This window comes from Narcine bancroftii, chromosome 1, assembly GCF_036971445.1.
Source record: "Narcine bancroftii isolate sNarBan1 chromosome 1, sNarBan1.hap1, whole genome shotgun sequence".
In the NCBI taxonomy this organism is placed as follows: Eukaryota; Metazoa; Chordata; class Chondrichthyes; order Torpediniformes; family Narcinidae; genus Narcine; species Narcine bancroftii.
The window spans coordinates 391,564,642-391,584,274 of record NC_091469.1 but is presented as its reverse complement, the minus strand read 5'-3'; the positions used below and the strand labels follow the sequence as shown (position 1 = coordinate 391,584,274).

Sequence of the window (19,633 nt, the reverse complement as noted above, 5' to 3'; positions counted from 1 at the left end):
AATCCATGCTCCAAACCTGCACAGGCAAGGCCCCTCAACTCTTCCTCTGTTATATTGAATACAACATCAAGGCTGCCACATGTACCCATGATGAGTTCGTCAATTTCATTCACTTCGAACTCACCTGGTCCATCTCCGACAACACTCTCCCCTTTCTTGGTCTTTCTGTCATCATCTTGCGAGACAAACTTTCCATCGACATATTTTACAAACCTACTAACTCCCACAACTACATTGACTACACTTCTTCACACCCAGTTCCCTGCAAGGATTCTATTCACTACTCACAATTTCTCCATCTCCTCTGCATCTGTTCCCAAGAGGAGGTCTTCCAGTCCAGATCATTTGAAATGGCCACCTTCTTCCTCAAACATGGTTTCCCCTCTACCACCATCAATTAAACCCACATGCGTATCTCCTCCATTTTCCACTCATCTGCCCTGTCCCCCTCTGTCCCCAAATGCAACAAACACAGGATTCCCTTTGCTCTTACCTACCACCCCAGCAGCCTCCACATCCAACACATTTTCCTCGTAATTTCTGCCACCTAAATTATGATCCCAACATTAGACACATCTTCCCCTCTTCTCCCCCCTCTGCATTCTGTAGGGCCTCTTCTCTCCATGACTTCCTTGTGCACTCATCTCTACTTACCAATTGCCCCCTGGAACCTTCCCCTATGGTCCAAGGAGGTGCCACACATGCCCACACCTCCTCTCTCACCACAATTCGGGGTCCCAAACAGGCTTTTCAAGTGAAGCAACAATGCACTTGTGTATCCATGGGAGTGATCTACTGCATCCAGTGCTCCCTTTTTGGCCTTCCCAACATCAGAGAGACTGGGTGCAGACTGGAAGATTGCTTTTCTGAACACCTTCATTCTGTCCACATCAGTGACAGAGATCTCCCAGCGACCTACCATTTCAGTTCTGCAACCCACTCCAATACTCACATCTCTGTTCTCTTGATTTTCTGTCTGGGCACTCTCTATCCAGATGGCATTAACATCGACTTTTCTCCATTTTCTGCTCTCCTACCTCCATTCTCCCTCCCTTCCCTTTCCCTTTGTTTTCTATCCCTTAGCTTTCCACCCCTTTCTCTCAGTATTCACAGAGCCATTCCTCCTCCCCCTGCTTTCTGCTGTGCTCTCTCTCCCTTATCCATCTATTACTTCCTGCCTTTAAGTCCGTGCTCCTCCCCCCCCCCACCATTTTGTTCAGGTGCCTGACGAAATTTCTCTACACCTTGATGAACGGCTCAAGCCCGAAATGTAGGGTATGTATCCTTGTCTTTGCTATATAATGTACACAGTTTGAACTGCTGAGTTTCTCCAGCATTGTGTTTTTACTTCATCCATGGTGTCTGCAGACTTTCGTGTTCTACTCGAGTTCTTTTGATTTTTTTCCCTTGATGAATAAATCATTCTTTTTAAATATTTAAACAAGCTTAATTACCTTACAAAAACCCTAAATAATAATAGTACTTGCTCGATTTTCTATCTTAACTGTAACTTTGTACTATTTTATTTTCATTCTCTTGTTAGAGTTGTACAACCTGTAGATTAATAGACCTTAATTTATGGACAACAATCTATTAATCTTTTTTTTAATTTCAGGCAGACTTCTTGTACCTTGTTTATAAGATGCCAGAATCATGTCTTCATCTTCCACTTCAAAGACTGTATCAACATCTATCTTCTTCTGCCTCAGGACCTCCTTCAATACTTTACAGTCATTCTCCAACAAGGCCTGAAAAAACACTGCTTTGAGTTTTCTGCCAGATTTGTCTAGAGAACTTTCTTTTTCCATTTCAAAGCAACACAGAGCTAAAAGCGCGTAATAATCTTCATGAATAAATGGGCTTGCGTTAACATAAACACATTGATGTATATGCACCCAGCGTGTAATTTTATAAGTCGATCATGTGGCCCTTCCTATTTATAGTTCTGACTTTTATCGAGGTTATATAGAGGTCACAACATTTTTAACATCGTTAACATTTTCTAACCTTGTCCTCATCTGGTCTTCACACACAGACACACAAACAGAGATACAATATGCCCAGTGGGCAACAATGATAGCAATCAGAGTTTCCAGTTCCTAAAAAGAGGGGGTCCCGACATGGCTTTAGGACCCATGATGATCAGTTAGCGAACTCAAACAGCTGCTGGCTATTCCAGCATTTCTGCCTTCGTGTCAGATTTCCAGCCTGTATAGAATTCTGAAGTGGACTACTTCAGAGGCAGAAAAAGGCAAGAGCTTAGGATCATCTAGGTTTGTAAGATACAGAAAAACCTCTGGTATCCAGAATTTAAGCAACTGGGCAGTCTCAAGCAATTGGCAAAAATATCGAGGAAAATAAATTTTAAAAAAAAGAATAAAATAAGAAGTAAAAAATATGTGAGTTTAAAATTGTAAAAGTAAATGTTCTCTGAAGTAACACATAATCCTTTGGTGAAGAAAGGAGCAAATATTCAGCCAGCGGAGGGCCTTGGTTGTGTTTCGCTCGTAGCAGCTGTTTGAATAAAGTTGTGTGAAACAGCAATGGTGTCGCCCAGGATGAGGAACTGGTTGACGCTGCTCCCCATTGGGGTTACTCTCTTAAAGTGTCTCCTTATTCCTGCTTAGTAAGAGTCACCTTGGTCAGAGGCTTTATCTGTAAACTTGGGGGGGTGACGGGGGGGGGGGGGGTTAATTATCTATAATGTTATTGTTCGTCTTTCAGGAAGTGCTGTGGAAGGGAAGGGACCTGCAGATGCAGCGACGATTAAATATTTTCAAAGAATGTGACGGAGAATAAAGTAAAATGCTTTAAAGTTTAAACTGGATATTCATTCAAGAGAAGTTTGTTCAGTTTAAGTAAGGCATATTATTTTTGTCTTTTAAACTGTTTATTCTTAATACAAGTGCATTAGTTAGGCATTGTAAGGGTCTCAAGCAATTGAAAAATATACTTATCCAGCATCTAACAATCCCCATAAGTGCTGGATATCAGGGATTTTACTGCACATGGGTGATTTTCTAATAATAAAAGTTATGTTTCATAAGCGTGTGCGTGTGTGTTTAAAAAAGTGCTCTCCTGTGTTTCACATTCTTTACATTAGATAATGGAAAAATGTTTCATGCAGTGCAATTTCTGTCATTCACTATTGACATTGAAATGATATGGTTGTATGTACTACAGGCACAGGTTGGCCCACCTTCTGGTTGACATCCTCTTCTAGACTCCTCCCTGGACTCCTCCCCTGTGACCCAGGCCATAAAGGTCAGTCTCTTCTTCCTCCCCTCATTTCCCTAGCTTGGACCCGGGCCAGCAGTCTTGTGTGCAATAAAGCCTATCGTTCCCCTCAGTCTTTGTCTCTGTGATTATTGGGGCAACTGGTGGCGCCCAGCAGACATGGTATTTCAAAACTTTAGTATTTCTATCTGTTGATGACTCAAAGTGGAAAAAATGTTGTTTTTCAGGACCAGTAATTTCTCTCATGCTGAACACAAAAAACAGTTTAAGTAAATTGATTTGGTTCTCTGGTTGGCTGCAGAGGGATGACAGTCTTTATTTTGTTAATTCAACAGCTGCCAACACTTTGGTCGGACTTTGAATGTAAGCATACAATGACAATGGATGGATTTTAGTGTTAGTCTCTAATCATCCTGGAAGAAATGACAAAGTTAAGCATGGCGCTGCAATCAATAAAATCAAAGACTGAATCTTGATAAACAAGTGATGAAATATTATCAGGGAATCAGAATTCACGTTTAAATATTAGCCACAATCTTTCTGAATGCTGGAGGAAAGTTGAGTTGCCTACTCCAGCGCCTAATTTATGTGTTCATAATTAATTCTCAAAGAGCAATGCAGGAGAAATTTCAGCATAGCCAAATGGATAGATTGGACACGTTTGAGGGTGGAAATCTGACCCAAACCCATCTTCAACCAGCCCATTTCCAGATTTTACTGGGGCAAATGGTGGACAGCAATCCAATCCAAGGAGCAAATTAGTGATTAAACACATTCTTAATGTTCAACTGATGTTGGAAGCTTTGCAGCAAGTAGAGGGATTCTGAGGCCTTGGGAATACAGCAGCTGTAGAGAGGGAAGGAAAGGTTGAAATAGGTTGGCACAACAACAGGGGCTGAAGGGCTCATACTGTGCTGTACATACATAAAGCTAAATTATGATATAATTAGGCATGATTAATTTTGTTTAAATATAAGATTATAATACTTTGATCAGGATTTAGGGCAGGTTCCACCATCACTTGATGTGTCATGACATCACCAGTAGAAGGTAGAACAGTCCTAACCCCGGGGATGGCTTCTTGCAAGTGTGAAAGCGTTCAGTGTCCCAGTTAGGAGTGGTCAAGTGTGAAAAGCCAAACCCCTATTCCTATCCCAGAACACTGAATGGCCAATTTAGTGGGATACAAGCACTCCCACAGCCTCTGCAGCCTCACAGATCCCTGTTCAAACCAATGGCAACCCAAGCCCCAAATATAAACTTTCAATAATATCAGGAAGCCTTCACCACCTGAGGCTCTTCGGGCCCTTTCTTGGCCTCAGTACCCTTCAAATCTGGGTTCCAGTACTTGAGGTCAGATGATAATAAATTTGAATTTAAATAGCTCCTCTCCCAGTTGAAGATTGAATCACTGGAATTAGGATCATAGGCATACCTGGGATGGCTGCGTCTTTTCCATTGGGATTGGATGCAAAGCCAGTCACCTAGGCAGAGTTCTGGCTGAAGAGCCAGAAGATGCAACTTGTTAGAGCTCTGCAGATTTCTGCACTTCCCATTCAAAACATTTCTCTCTGTCTTGACCTATGAAAATTATATAAAATATTCAGGTCAGAGTATCTAAATTAGAATGTAAACTAAATCAGTATTCACTTCATGGTACAATCTCTTCCCTGAGGCATGGATTGGCCTTGATATTTTTGTCCGAAGCATTAACCAGTTTACTTCAAGAAATAATCCTGCAATTTAAGCATGTTCCATGCACACATTTTTCAGAAAGAGTCTTCAGCATTTCAGAATGCCACATTATAGAGAATGAGGTCCACCAACATCTTTTTTTCTGAAAAATTATTTGAAGAGGGTCAGATGACAAAATCTTGATAGGCATAAATTTCAAAATGGTGCTTAACCAGAAAAAGGAGAAAAACAGAATAACTCCTGGAATGGCAGGACTGTTGTATGAGGAGGGAACACAACAGTACAGTATAGAACAAGCCCTTTGGCTCACAATGTTGTGCCTGTAGCAGTGCTATGGAGGCACTACAACTCCCAGAAGGCAACAAACCAGTATGTGACATTAGTGCGCAATATCACTGGGCTTTTAAAAGGTTGCACACATTTTGACCAGTAAATTTGTTTAATTCACTGAAAAAACGCTTATGTGACTATATTTTGTCATGTCCACTGTGATTCCAGTGGCCACAATTGATGACCCTGACGAGTCCAAAAACATATTTTTGGATGAACATGGACTCTGCAGCCGTCGCTTTCTGGACGGCTGAGCCTGAACTATGATTCCAAAAGGCTGAAGCACAATTTCACCTTCGCAAAGTTGAGTTGGACACTACTCATTATTACCATCTCGTCAGTGCCTTGGAGCAGGCCTTTGCTAAGAGGGTCGGCGACTTCTTATGGGATCCACCACATTCCAGCAAGTATGATGCTTTAAAAGTGCTTTTATTGTGGGTATATAGTATGTTCTGACAGGAAAGAGTCAAAATACTACTCCTCGATGGGTTGGGAGACCATGCCCCTTCAGAGTTAACGGATGAAATGCTTTTCCTGGCATCTGGTGAAAGTTCCAATCTGTTATTTGAGCAGCTCTTTTTAGAATGAATGCCAGATGATATTAGGCTCTTGTTATCCAAGTGTCCATTCGAAGACCCAAGAGCTATAGCAGCAGAGGCATTCATTCTATGGCTGGCTTAAAAGGACAGCAAGGAAAAACAAGTCTATGCAACCAAGCCCTCCACTCTTGACTCTGTGGAAGAAAGGAGCTAAGCATTGATAGGGAAAGGGGCAGAGGGCTGAGAAAGACACACATTCATAGTAGGAAGAAAGGAAAGGGGATGGGGGGCTGGAGGAAGGAAAGTGTAGGTGAAGGCAGGAAGGGAGGGTTGGGGAGAGGAAAGAGGAGGGAAAGGTAGGATTGGAGCCAGAGAGATCAGGAAAAGCAGATCGGGGTTGGTGTGGGGAGGGGGAGGAGTCTACCGGAATTGGAGGTCGATATTGATGCCATCTTGTTGGACACTGCAAGGATGTTGTTCCTCCAGTTTATGTGTGGCCTCAACTTTCCAATACATCAGGTCATGGACAGTCTTGTCAGTGTGGCCAAGGGAAATGGAACTGAAGTGGTTTTCCCTGGAAAGTCCTTGCTGTTGCAAAGATGTTCAATGAAATTATCTCTCAGTCTGCACTGAGCCTCCTGTACCAGGATCACCAGATGCAGTAAATGATCCTCCAGATTCACAGGTGAAGTGTTGCTTTGGTTGGAAGGACTGTTTGGGGAGCCAAATGGTGGAGAGGGAGGAGGTGTAATTCTCCATAATTTCCACCAACTGCAATGGTACATCTTCCCCTCTTCTCCCCTTTCTGCAGGGATCATGCTCTCCTTGACTCCCTTGTCCACTCCTCCCTTCCTATTTAATGCCTGCTATATTCCTTTGACCACAAAAAAGAATGCTATACCTGCACCTACGCCTTCTCCCTCACAACATTCAGATCCCAAACAACTCAAGTACGGAAACAGATCACAATCACTCCATGTTGTGGTTTATGCACCTCCTGAGCTTCCTTGTGTCCCACCTTATCTTGTAATTACCAACATATATAGTGCCCTCCATAATGTTTGGGACAAAGACATTTTTTTTGTTTATTTGCAGTGTAGCCTCTGTATTTATGCTCATGAAGTCTTTTGTGTATAGTAATTATTGACATATCCACATCTGCTTCTTGAAGAGTGTTTCTGATATGTCCGACATACATTTGGGGATTTTTCTTCATTAGGATGAGAATTCTTTTGTCATCAACAATGGAGGTCTTCCTTGGAATATTAGTCCCTTCAATTACAACCTCACTAGTTCATTCTAATGATGTTCCAAACAGTTGATTTTGGGAATCCTAAGGTTTGGACGATGTCTCTTCCTGTTTTATTCTTTTTTTTCAGCCTCATAATGGCTTCTTTGACCTTCATTGGCACAACTCTGGTCCTAATGTTCAAAAATGGCAACAACAGACTCCAAATGTGATCAAAAGCATCAAAGCAAGTCTGGCTCTCTTATACCTGCACCAATGGAGCAATTAAACATTCCTGATTACTCACAGACACCTGTGGAGTGAAATATTCCAAACATTAAAGTTCCCTGAAATGAGGAGACTATGTATAAAAATTTCTACATGGTCAGTCCAAAATGTGTACAAATAATCCTGAATAAAATCTGGTATGTGCACTTTAATCACATGTGAATTGTTTGATTGCACATTTATTTGCACTGTATTTCTCTAGCCCCTGCTTAAAAGTGTTCAATGCCATTTGATTCAACCATACTCTAGGGCAGTAAGTTCAACATTTTCATCAGTCTGAGCAAATAATTCCCTGTTAGATGTTTTGGTGATTACCTTGTATTAAAGGCTGCTAGTTAAGCTCTTCTAACATGTGGAAATGTTTTGTGTCAGTAGAATAACATTTTCTTCCATGCACTGTGGCACTGAACTCCCCACTGAGTGTGTGGCAACATAGACTTTGTCCACTTACGGCACTCAGAGAGTATTGCTTGCACTGCTGAACATTGCACCTGGAAAGAATGAAGCAAGTAGCTTGAGTGATTCGCAAAAACACAAAATGCTAGACAAGCTCAGCAGGTGAAGTAGTGTCCTTTATTAGCAAAGGTAAAAATACATAACCAACATTTCGTGTTTGAGCCCTTCATAAAGATATCAGAGAATGCTGTCAGGCGTCCGAACAAAAGATTGGGGGTGGGGGTGGTGGTGAGGAGGGGGTGTAAAGGCAGGAGATGATAGGTGGAAAAGTGAGGGAGGGGACAGCAGTGATCATGGGGTGGTGATGGATGAGGGGGAGGGAGGGGAGAACTGAAAAGACTGGAAAGGGGAGGGGAAAGAAGGCAAGCAGGTTTAGCAGAAAGCAGAGAAGGTCATCTGGCTGGAGAATGTCCAGATGGAAAATAAGGCATTGCTCCTCCAATCTGCAGGTGGTCAGGGTGGGATAGTACATAAGGCTGTGGACAGACATGTGAGTGCGGGAGTGTGACTCAGATTTGAAATGGTTGGCCACTGGGAGGTTGTTGTTCTTGCAGACAGAGTAGAGGAGCTGAGCGAAGTGATCTCCCAATCCGCAAATGGACTCTCCAATGTAGAGGTCCACAAAGGGTGCACTGGATGCAGTAAATAAATCCTGTGTTGCTTCACTTGAAAGCCCTGCTTAGGGCCCCAGACCATGGTGAGGGAGGAGGTGTGGGCGTAAGTGTTGCACCTCCTTCAGCCATAGGGGAAGGCGCCAGGGGCCGATAGGTTGGGAGGGATGAGTGCACAAGGGAATCATGAAGGGAGCAGTCCCCGCTGAAGCCCAAGAGAGGAGAAAAATTGTGTCTGGTGCTAGGATCCTGTAGTAAGAGTCGGAAATTACGATGGATAATGTGTGGATGAGGAGGGTGATGGGGTTGTAGGTGAGGATGAGGGGGATTCTATGTTTGTTGTATCTGGGAGTAGAGGGGGCCAGGGCAGATTAGCTGGAAATGGAGGAAATGCAGATGAGGGCTGATAGTGGTAGAGGGGAAGCTACCCATTAGTGCACACCTTACCATTAACTCTATAAATGACGCCATGTTTTCATTGGCCAGATGCCCAGCTCAGAATAGTATAAAACATTGATGCCCACCACATTTCTTTCTCTCTGTCTCATGGTCTAAGTCTGTACCAGGTCGCTATCGTGGACCTTGCTGGGAGTCGTAGGTAAGGTGTGTACTACACTTAGAACTGTAGAACTACGACAGATCAGTGCTTGCGGAGGGCCACACCTCGATGGTACAGAGAATTGGGAAGAAAGCAGACATCTTGGAAGATCTGGACTGGAAGACCTCATTTTCGGAACAGATGCCACAGAGACAGAGATATTGAGAGAAGGGAATAGAATACTTGAAGGGTACAGGCTGTGAGGAAGTGTAGTCAAGGTAGTTGTGGGAGTTAGTGGGTTTCTGATATCGCCTCCAACCGCACATCTTGGCGCCTCACAGTTCGGCGGGCAGCAACCTCCTTTGAAGAAGACCGCAGAGCCCACCTCACTGACAAAAGACAAAGGAGGAAAAACCCAACACCCAACCCCAACCCACCAATTTTCCCTTGCAACCGCTGCAACCGTGTCTGCCTGTCCCGCATCGGACTTGTCAGCCTGCAGCTGACATGGACATTACCCCTTTATTAATCTTCGTCCGCGAAGCCAAGCCAAAGAATATGTCAGTGGAAAGCTTGTCTCCCAAGATGGAGACAGAGCGATCTGGAAAGGGGAGAGTGCTGTTGAAGATGGACCAGGTCGGGGAGGAAGTTGACATGGGTGCATGTGAATATATGTGAACGCAGCTCCTATACACCTCTTTTTTCCTAACCAGAGCTCAATAGCCATCTTCAACTAGAGTTTCCTAACTCGAGCAGCCTTGCCCTTCACATTAACAGGAATGGCTGTCCAAAACTATCCTATCTTGCTTTGAAAACCCTCCCACATCCCAGGCACCCTTTTACCTGCAAACAGCCTTGTTCAGTCAACTTTTGAGAGTATATGTCTGACACCATCTAAATTAGTATTTCCCCTAATTTAGGACTTTAACTTAAGCACCAGTCCCATCTTTTTCCATAACTCTTTTAAAATGACCCCAAAGAGCTCCTTCACTGTCACTTTAGTCACTTGCCCTGCCTTCTTTACCCAACAATTGTTGTTCCCTCCCTTATACGTTACATGTTGTTGGAGCAACTTTTCCTGGGCAGTCGACAAATTCCTTCACATCAAAGCCCTTTGCACTATGGCATTCCCAGTCAATATGAAGGAAGTTGAAATTTCCTAAAATGTCAGTGATATTATTCTAACAATATCCACTGACTACTGCAGGACTATTATATATGGATTATGGAGGAAAACATGGCCTCCCTGTCTGGAATTTTGTGGATTGCGGAGGGTCACGTGACTGCTCTGTCTGAAACTTAGTCATAAGCTGTATCACCTGCTAATGAAGGTTGGACTCTGGCCACCCATTAGTGCACACCTTACCATTCGCTCTTTAAAAGATACTTAATTTGATGCATACCACATTTCTTTCTCCCTGTCTCATGGTCTAAGTCCGGACATCGCTCCGTACCAGGTTGCTACCGTGGACAATGCTGGGAGTCGTAGGCAAGGTGTGTACTACACTTAGAACTGCGACAGATCAGTGCTTGCGATAGATCAGTGTTTGCGGAGGGCCACACCTCGATGGTACAGGAAATTGGGACTGTGTTTGAAAGTCCCTGTCTATGAAGTGAGTACATGTGCAGGACCATGTAGAAGATTGGCAGCCACTATCAGAGTCCAACCAGGGCCCGATGTGAATGTCTATATTTCTTTAATTGTACAGAAATTAAGTATCGTTTGACATCTTCCCCTGTTTGTCTCCCGTGTAGTCAATAACACTTGTGTCTAGACTCATCTCTCTAAGAACCCACCAAACCTGATACTTTCCAAACACAACAGGGACCTATAATACTGAAGTGATCATCCCGTTTGCATTTCTGCACCACCCATATGGGATCATTGGACCATGCCCCAAGAATATTGGCACAACGTTTCTCCCCACACTGGAAATGACTAGTCAGGCAACCTTTCTATGTTCTATGACACTACTTCCACATTTGTGAGTGATTTCAATCTCCATCTGCTCCTGTTGAGCCCTTGACCAGATAATCTTGTTTACTGTTTAATCCCATGGTCATCCCAGTTTTACCCAATCACATCTCCTTCCCTTTTCTCCCTGCACCTTAAAAGTCATCCTTCCCAGTTCTGAAGAGTCTTCTCCCTGAAAAGTAAGATTGGATCTATTTTTAGTGTTTCTCCATTTTTCTCCTAAAGTGTCCTCATTGCCATTAGCTGCTTTCAGGCGCTTTCTTGGTAGAGAATACGCCCGCAGAAGCGGATTCAGACTTGTGGAATGGTCGTTCAGGTGGCAGTGCTGGCCACCTGAAGGGATGTCAGGGTTGGGGCGGCTGGCACGGGCTGTGAGCGCTGGGGTGGCTGGCCCTGCCCTGACATCCCGGACAGGGGCAGCGGGGAGGGAGGGGGGCTGTCAGGTGCTCGCCAGTTGATTGTCAGTCCCTGAGCAGCCGCTTTCAGGCGACTGCATTCAGGTAGGTGCCTAGAGGTGCTCTGGCGATGTTCCCTCCCGGAGGAAGGTTACAAAGTGCGTCTCCTGCGCTTTCAGGTGGCCTCCATAAGGGGTAGAATGTGCGGTTTTACATCGGGGTATTTTGGCCACCTGAAAGTGCCTATTGAAGGTCTTCACCTTCAACCTCACCCTACTTTATCTGCAACCAGAGCCGTACACTGAGCATAGCTTATTTTTCTCGATAGCTATTTCATTTTAATGCTCATCTCTCCCTTTTAAAAGAGAAAATCAAAACGATATCATTACTCTTATTTATCTGAATGCGACGCCCTCGCCCTGATGAGGTGAAATGCACAAAAGTGCTGTAGAATCACAGCAAGTCACGCAGCGTGGAGAGGAAGCAGAGGGGGCCTGTGGCCACCTTCTATTGAGGTAAAGCCTATCGCCTTTTTCCGCCGCGTCCGATTGCTAGTGGCTGAACACGAGGATAGGCGTGGAAGTGCGGGCATTTGCCCCGAGTCGATCAATGCTATTGGCAACGTCCCCGTGACTGGCAGGTTGCAGCCGCTTCCCCGCCCCGGGCAGTCCGAGCGCAGTTGGCCATGGGGAGAGTTCTGCAGCTCGCTGTTCTGACGGTGTTCCTCGCTTTGCTCGCCTACCAACTCCCGGATTTGGGGTAAGTTGTGCGGACTTCAGGTTTGGTTTGGTTTGCCGAGATTTGAAACATTAGGCCAGCCGAGGGAAGGAGCACTCGCTCTGTTCTGTGAAGAATTATGGCAAGTTATCACGGGTGTGAGAGACCAGTAACACTGTTCATTGCGTGAGATCAGTATTACTGATCTAAAAGAAAAGTGAGGATTGTGAGAGATGAGAAAAACTGACATTGCAATATGAAAATGAAGAAATGAAGACAATAAAATTGATACATAAGTAAATGAATGAAGCCAGTGCAAACAGCATGAGACATGGATATTAGAAGGCAGGAAGCTGACACTGTCTGAGTAAGATAAGAATCTCCTACAGCAGCAAGTTCACTGAATGAAGGAGAGAAGGACAGACAATTGAGAATAGAAGTAGAGTTAGTCTGAACGAGATAGGGTCGCCAAGCCCCAGATAGAATTAGCAAGGCTTGCATAAATAATTAGAAGACCTTAGACAGTATTAGCAAGTTATACATATATATTTAGTAAGCCATACACAGATTTTTCAAGTATGCATATTTAACTAGTAAACCCTAGACAAGATTAACGAACCCTGCAGATGAAGGGACTGTAGCCCTGAGAGTCGGGAAGGTGTGAATGGGGACAAGGGCTAGGATGTGAATAAGGACAATGGGAATAATGGCATAAGAAGGCACCGACAGGATACCCCCTGGTCCTCCATGTATACTGAAACTGCACGTAGGCAGGAAGGATTGCCTCTGCCAAACCCATCCAGGGGGCAGAAGAATGTAAGGGGGAGGGTATTCTGATACTGAAATTTACTGTATAAAAGTTGGGTGAGCCCCAGTGTATGTGTGTATTCCCAGGGTAAGGGGAAGCACCCAACTTTGCATTGTTGTTGTAATAAATGTTCTTTGTTCTCAATATTTGTCTCGAGCAATTTCTTTAAAGGTACTTCTATTTCTAACACGGAGAATGGGTCTGCGCTCCGCCACTGATCCTTCCTCTTGCAAGACTCTGCGCTGGAGACTTGTGGCAACTTGTCCCACCTATCGAGCTGGCAAACGGGTTGGTCCAGTGACAGCGCTCCCAGGGCTGGCCTGATGAGCTGTGGAGGCCAATTGGAAATGTTTTTTGGTGGGGTCATAGGTTCATAGCTAAGGTCTGTAGAATCTTTGCTATCAATTCACTTTATTATTGACTTTCTAGCTCTATGGTAGGATGGAAAGCCCCCAACATGTGCGCTTAAATCACAAGAAAAAAAAACAGAAGCGGGCCATTTCCGCAGTCTGTTCCGCAAATCCACCTTGACCTAAACTGTTCTCACGTCTAGTTCCAAATTCCGGCCTTTTATCCCCATAATCCTTTGATTAATTAGATACCTATCAATCTTCCTGCTTAAACACCCCCCCCCCCATGATTGAGCCTCCACAGCTGTATGCAGCAATGAATTCCATAAATCCACAATCCTCTGACTAAAGACATTTCTCCTCACCTCTGTTTTAAATGGGTACTTTCTAATTCTAAGTCTGCCCTCTTGTCATCGATTCACCCACCAAGGGAAACTTCTTATTCACATCAACTCTGTCTAATCCTTTCAGCATTTGAAATGTTTCTGAGATTGGAGTGCTATCAATCAATCACATTGTTCTGAGAGTTGTGATTAATAGACTTTAATCACCTTCAGACATCAACACATCTGTGTGTTGTTGGCCTGGTTCCAAGGCAGGTACTGAGGGAGGAGTTTGGATATAACAGCCTTTATGGGGATTAATCTGCCTGTTTATTTTCTTTTCCAACTGTACATTTCTCAACATTGAATATCAGCTGCCATTTTTTTTTTGTCCATTCTCTTAAGCTGTCCAAGTCTCTCTGCAACCTTTCTTTCTTCAACACTTCCTACTCCATCAACATCTTGATGTCAACTGCAAACTTGGCCACATAACCATTCACTCCATAATGGTGCATGTGAGTTAATGGACCAAATGAATTTTATATAAAATTGTATACGTGTAAGCCTACAAGTAAACAAGCAAAATGTGTAGATTACTTTGAAAAGTAAATAGATACAAAACCACTTGTGGCTTCCTTCAGAATTATCATCTTCACTGTGTTGTGCTTCCACATCCTCTTCTGAGATACATTTGCTGAAATAATTGCCTGAATTTCCTTTCCTCTTTCAGCCTTATTTGCCTCGGCAAATAAATACCACTTAAATATTTTCTTCCAATGTCACCTTTACTTATCATTCATACTATGTTCGCATGGTAAAGACGAGATAGCGTTCCTCAAGGACAAAGGAGCATATTTACATAAATATAAATTAGAATAGAAGTTCAACACATTTAAAATATTAAGACTTGTACAGAAAAACTCCACAGTGCCTTTCCCCAAATGCTCTGGGAGTTCAGGAGTCTGTGGGTTGAGAGGAAAAAGCTCTTGCTCAATCTGGACATAAGGGCCTGAATGCTGCAGTACCTCTTATCTGATGGCAGAAGGGAGAACAGTTTACTTGAGGGGTGTGTTGAGACCTTCACAACGTTTATTGCCTTTTTCCTGCATCAATTGTTGTAGATATCCTCCATGGTAGGAAGAGAGACCCCAATGATCTTTTCTGCTGACTTCACTATCCTCTGCAGGGTCTTGAAGTGTGAGGAGGTACAGCTTCCAAACCAGCTGGAGATGCAGTTGCTCAGCATGCCTCAGTACAAACTCTGTAGAATGTAGTTAGGATGGAGGGTGAGAGATGAACTTTCCTCAGTCTTTGCAGGAAGTAGGGATGTTGTTGCACTTTCTTGGCTATGGAGCTGGTGTTAAGGGATTAGGTGAGACTCTCTGGCAATTGTACTCCAAGGAACTTGATACTCTTTTTTCAAAATTTTTTTTGACACTGTGAACCATATCAACCAAAATACATACAAACATTTCCCTCTCAAATATACACAGTGGCATTTTCTCCCCTTTTTTCCCCCTACCTTCCCACCCCCCCTTCCAAAACCAATAAACATTTAACATGTACAATACAATAAAACCATTAAACAATGTCATCACACAATGAAAATAAACAAGAAAAATGTGACATCTACTTTTACACACTGGATCAGGTCATTTTGTATTCTTATCATTTTAGGGGGTGGAGGTCCGAGGCAAGCCCTCTCTGTTATGTTCCATGTACGGCTCCCAAATTTGTTCAAGTAATGTTACTTTATTTTATAAATTATATGTTTTTTTTCCCCAATGGAATACACTTATTCATTTCCATGTATTGATGACCTCAAAGGTGGTGCTGTCAATGGACAGTGGAGCATGGATCCCCCGGCCCTCTTGAAGTCAACAATTATCTCTTAAATTTTTTGAGGTTCAGATACAGGTTGTTGGCTTTACACCAGTCCGTTAGTGACTGCACCTCCTCTCTGTATGTTTATGCGTCATTCTTACTGATCAGGCCCTAGTCTTTTTCTCATATTTACAGGAACTATAGAATCCTTAAAAAAACAGAATACTAAAGGTAGCTTGTCCAAAGCATGGAATCATAGCTAAAACTGGTGCTGTGGTGTTTTTGATATTAATTAAGCCTCATTAAGCCCACAAATGTTCAAAACTTGAGCATCAGAGGAGCTAAATCTAAATTTCGACAGTTTTAAAAAGTTCATTATCTCAGTAAAATAAAATTCAAAATATAAACCGTTTAAACAAACTCTACTGACCTTTAAAGAATTTAGTAGAAAATTAAAATTGTTGCTGATCTCTATAAAACCTGCAATGTGATGTTAGGAGTATGTTGCAATGTGTTGTGTGTATTTGACAAGTCTAAATTAGATATTATCTTGGCTTGGGGCCCCTTTGGTCGTGGGCCCCTTTGGTCGTGGGCCCCTTTGGTCGTGGGCCCCTTTGGTCGTGGGCCCCTTTGGTCGTGGGCCCCTTTGGTCGTGGGCCCCAATTGGGAGCAATTGGCTTAAATCTGGCCTTGAATACTCCTACCCCATTAATGCTATTGAGCGATTTTGAAAAAAAATGTTTTGTTTCCCACTCCTATTATTGCAATCACATCTCCCTTGCATCAACATACAATGATGAGAGTTTTGCACAGTCCAGTGAGAGTTTTTGTAGAACAAGACAGAAGGGCTGCTCCAGTTAGTGCAGAGTAAAGACAACAGTTTAACTCTTGTGAGGTTAATTCAGGAGTTTGAAAACAACTGGAAAGAAATTCTTTGAATCTGGAGGTGTACAAACTAATAATGGTGAATCTCCTTCCTGATGGGAGGGGGATGAAGAGTGTGTTTAAAGGTGGAATGAGTCTTTTCATAGTTTAGCTGCTTTTCCAAGGCACAGGTAGTTGTAGATGGAGGGGTGTGTGTGTGTGTGTGTGATGGCCAGACCCACTTTCATAACCCTCTGCTGTCTTAGGTGGAGAGCTTCATTGCACGCACTGATGCACCCTGATAGGATGCTTTCAATGGTGCACCTGCTGTGGTAATTAAGGAATACAGGGACATGCCAAGTTCCTCAGGCTTTTGAAGAAGTCGAGGTGCCAGTGTGCTTTTTTGGCCTTTGCACTGACATGGATGGAGCATGTCAGTTCATTGGAGGTGTTTACCCCCAGGAATGTAAAGCAGCCAGCTATCTTCATCTCATCATTGTTGACAAAGTCCAGGGAGTGAGCTCTGCTCCTTTTCCAGGTTGATAACCAGCTTCAAAGTACATAGTCAAAACTCCAAAGACACCAGCCCTCTTAGTTCCTCTCTCTTCCATCTGTACTTCATCTTGTACTCTTGTGTTATCACCCTCTAACCGACTGGTTAACAGATGACCTCTGCAAATTAACACCAGGGCAACCCTGTCCTCACCTTATCAGAACAATTCTCTGTCCTCTGCATCTCTTCTCCCCACCCTGTGCAACATAAAATTAACATTTCCCACTCCCTGTTCTGTCCACACATCTTTGACTTGAAATACAAACTATTTCTTTTTCCACAACTGCTGCCTGACTGACCTATATTCTTTACATATCTGTTTTTTTTTCAGATTTATAGCGTGGGCAAGTTTGAGTTTCATTTAGTGTTACTGTTTCAACAAAATCTGATTATTGCAGGGCAATAGGAGCGGGGAGAAAACTATTTGGTCTACTGACTGTGTACTCGCTGGAAGTAAGAGCGATCTCCTTTCTTCCTCTCTTGCTCCAAACCCCTGCAACATTATCCTTTCAGATACTTACCATTTTGCCTTTTCTGTGGCAAACCTAAATCTGATCACTATTCTGTACATTTCCCCCAACTGAAACTCTGTGCATTTGACCCACTTCATTCCCTGGAATCAATCTTTGTCTTAGACCACAAGCCGATGAAGATTTTGGAGCAAGTAGGCCAGATGGCCCATCAAGTCACCTCTGTTATTCTATTATGAGCTGATCCATTTTCCCACTTAGCCCCATTTCCCTACCTTCTCCCCAAACCTTTGATACCCTGATTATTCAGATACCTATCAATCTCTGCCTTAAATGTACCAATAATTTGGCCTCCAGAGCTGCCTGTGGTAGTAAATTTGAAAGATTCACCATTCTCTGGCTAAGGAAATTCCTCTTCATCTCTGTTTTAAATGAGCACCCTTCAATCCTGAAGTTGGGCTTGCTCTCCCACCTAAAACTCCCCTACCATGGGGAAACAACTTTGCTACATATACTCTGATGAGACCTTTCAACATTTGAAATGCTTCTATGAGGTCCACCTTTATTCTTCTGAACTCCAAGGAGTACAGTCCAAGGGCTGTCAAATTTTCCTTGATCTTAATCCCTTCATTCCAGGAGTTATTCTTGTGAATCTTTTCTGAACTTTCTCCTATGCCAACACATCCTTAAGTAAGAAACCCAAAACTCTACACCCTACTCAAGTGAGGCCTCACCAGTGTTGGTAGGTTTCTGAACTGGTTGTGTTGCTTCTGTTGTTTTGCAGTAATAAATTGGGTATATTCGAAGAAGCAGTTCCAATTGAACCTGGCAATTGTCATCTAATCAAAGGAATTGGTATGTAGTTACATTGTTTATCAAGCTCGTCTGTAAAATTTGAGATTATGAAAAGTAAAATTTCATGCATCTGGTGAATTATACCAATGTTAATAGATTTGATGAGATGGATGTGCAAATTTAGCAATAGTTAGTGAATTTCATTTTGGAAGAATGAAACCGCTCCATAACCACATCCACACAGATACAGGTAAAGAGTTCTGGGTTGGTGTAAATACGTTGCTTTAAAGGTGGGTAAACAAACCAAGAAACTTGCCCTCTGTTTTAAAGGAAGAATGAGTTGGAATGTAAGTCATCAAAGCAGAAGTTTAGAAACAGGAAGACCTTGAGAGACTCTGACATGAGAGTGAATGGTGAGTTATGAGGAGGATGGATGGAAATTTTAAGATGATTTGGACAAAGCAAAAGGGAAATAATGACAGATTCAATGTAACATGGTCAAATGTGACTTTCCTGTTTTGATATGAAAAATAGGAAGATAATTACTTTAAAATCAGTATCTCCGGATACATGGAAGTAGATAGGGATCTAGATGTCATACACTGTTTGTTAAAAACAAATGTGAAAGGGTATCAAGCAGTTAAGAAGGCAAATGGCATGCTATCATTCATCACTAGAGGCTTTGAGGCAGCTGCAAAGTTGCTTTATTATTATGAAAGCCATAGTGAGATTGCACCAGGCGTATTGTGTGAAGTTTTATCCTCCTTTCACAGAGAGAAACACTATGAAGTTTACAAAACCAGAGCCTAGGATATTGTGACTCTTAATGTCTGGATCAATTCAACCATAAGATCTGGGAGCAGAAGTAGGCCATTCAGACCATTGAGTCTGTTCTGATATTATCAGTTGGGTTGTTTAGGCCTTGTTCTCAAGAGTTAAGGAGAATGAGAGGGGATCTCATTCAAATGTATACATTTATGACTGGGCTAGATGCAGAAGGAGAGCATCCTTATAAATGGGAACAAGAATATTCCATGCCTTATGAAGAAAGGTTGACCAAGCTAGAACTTTTCTTTGGGGAGAAGGATATGATTAATATTATGAAAGGCTGGACACCTAGCACTTTGGTGGCACTGGCCAAAAACAGAGGACATCTGTTTAAGGTAAATGAAGGGAAATTTAGGGGAGATGTCAGAGGCAAAGTTTGTTTCTATTATGGAGTGGTGGGTGTTTGAAATGCTTTGTTGGGTGTGGTGATGCAATGGGAACATTTAAAAGACTAAAGTATATGGATATAAGATAAATAAAGGGTTCTGGGGTGAGGAAGGAAAGGGTTAGATTGATGGCAGAATGTTTATGTAGGTTGGTGCAACATTGTAGGCTGAAGGGTTTGACTTACAGACTTCATATTGTGACAGTGAATTGAGTCAGAAGGACCATTTTTCGGCAAGAGAACATTCAACCAGATAGGAGGTGGTGGTGGATGGAGAAGGGTGAGGTCACAGTTCAAGAAAGAAGCTGAAGACCTTTGTGCTGGTAGTCAGAGATATGGATGATGTCTGTAGTTAAAGATGGTTAAAGTCTGTAAACTGGAAGCAAAACTCTGTTGCTTAATGGTCATTCAGATGTAGCCTTTC

General features: G+C 42.9%; 2 protein-coding genes across 4 annotated transcripts in view; one reads left to right on the top strand and one right to left on the bottom strand.

Moving 5' to 3' along the window:
- The window catches only part of asb4 (ankyrin repeat and SOCS box containing 4), a 52,127-nt gene extending 50,266 nt beyond the window's left edge, over window positions 1-1,861 (bottom strand). The window contains exon 1 of the mRNA XM_069913672.1: window positions 1,631-1,861. Within this exon, the coding sequence (XP_069769773.1) occupies window positions 1,631-1,808 (178 nt within the window). The 5' untranslated portion in view covers window positions 1,809-1,861. The remainder of the gene's footprint in view (window positions 1-1,630) is intronic.
- A 9,906-nt stretch (window positions 1,862-11,767) lies between these two features.
- The window catches only part of LOC138751422 (serum paraoxonase/arylesterase 2-like), a 44,645-nt gene continuing 36,779 nt past the window's right edge, over window positions 11,768-19,633 (top strand). For 2 of the 3 annotated variants that reach the window (XR_011349911.1, XR_011349910.1), the window contains exons 1-2: window positions 11,768-12,051; window positions 17,986-18,056. Coding sequence is in view for 1 of the 3 variants with exons in the window: in XM_069913671.1 (XP_069769772.1) it covers window positions 11,978-12,051; window positions 17,986-18,056 (145 nt within the window). In the remaining 2 variants the exon portion in view is untranslated. The remainder of the gene's footprint in view (window positions 12,052-17,985; window positions 18,057-19,633) is intronic. The other variant, XM_069913671.1, reaches the window with a different exon arrangement.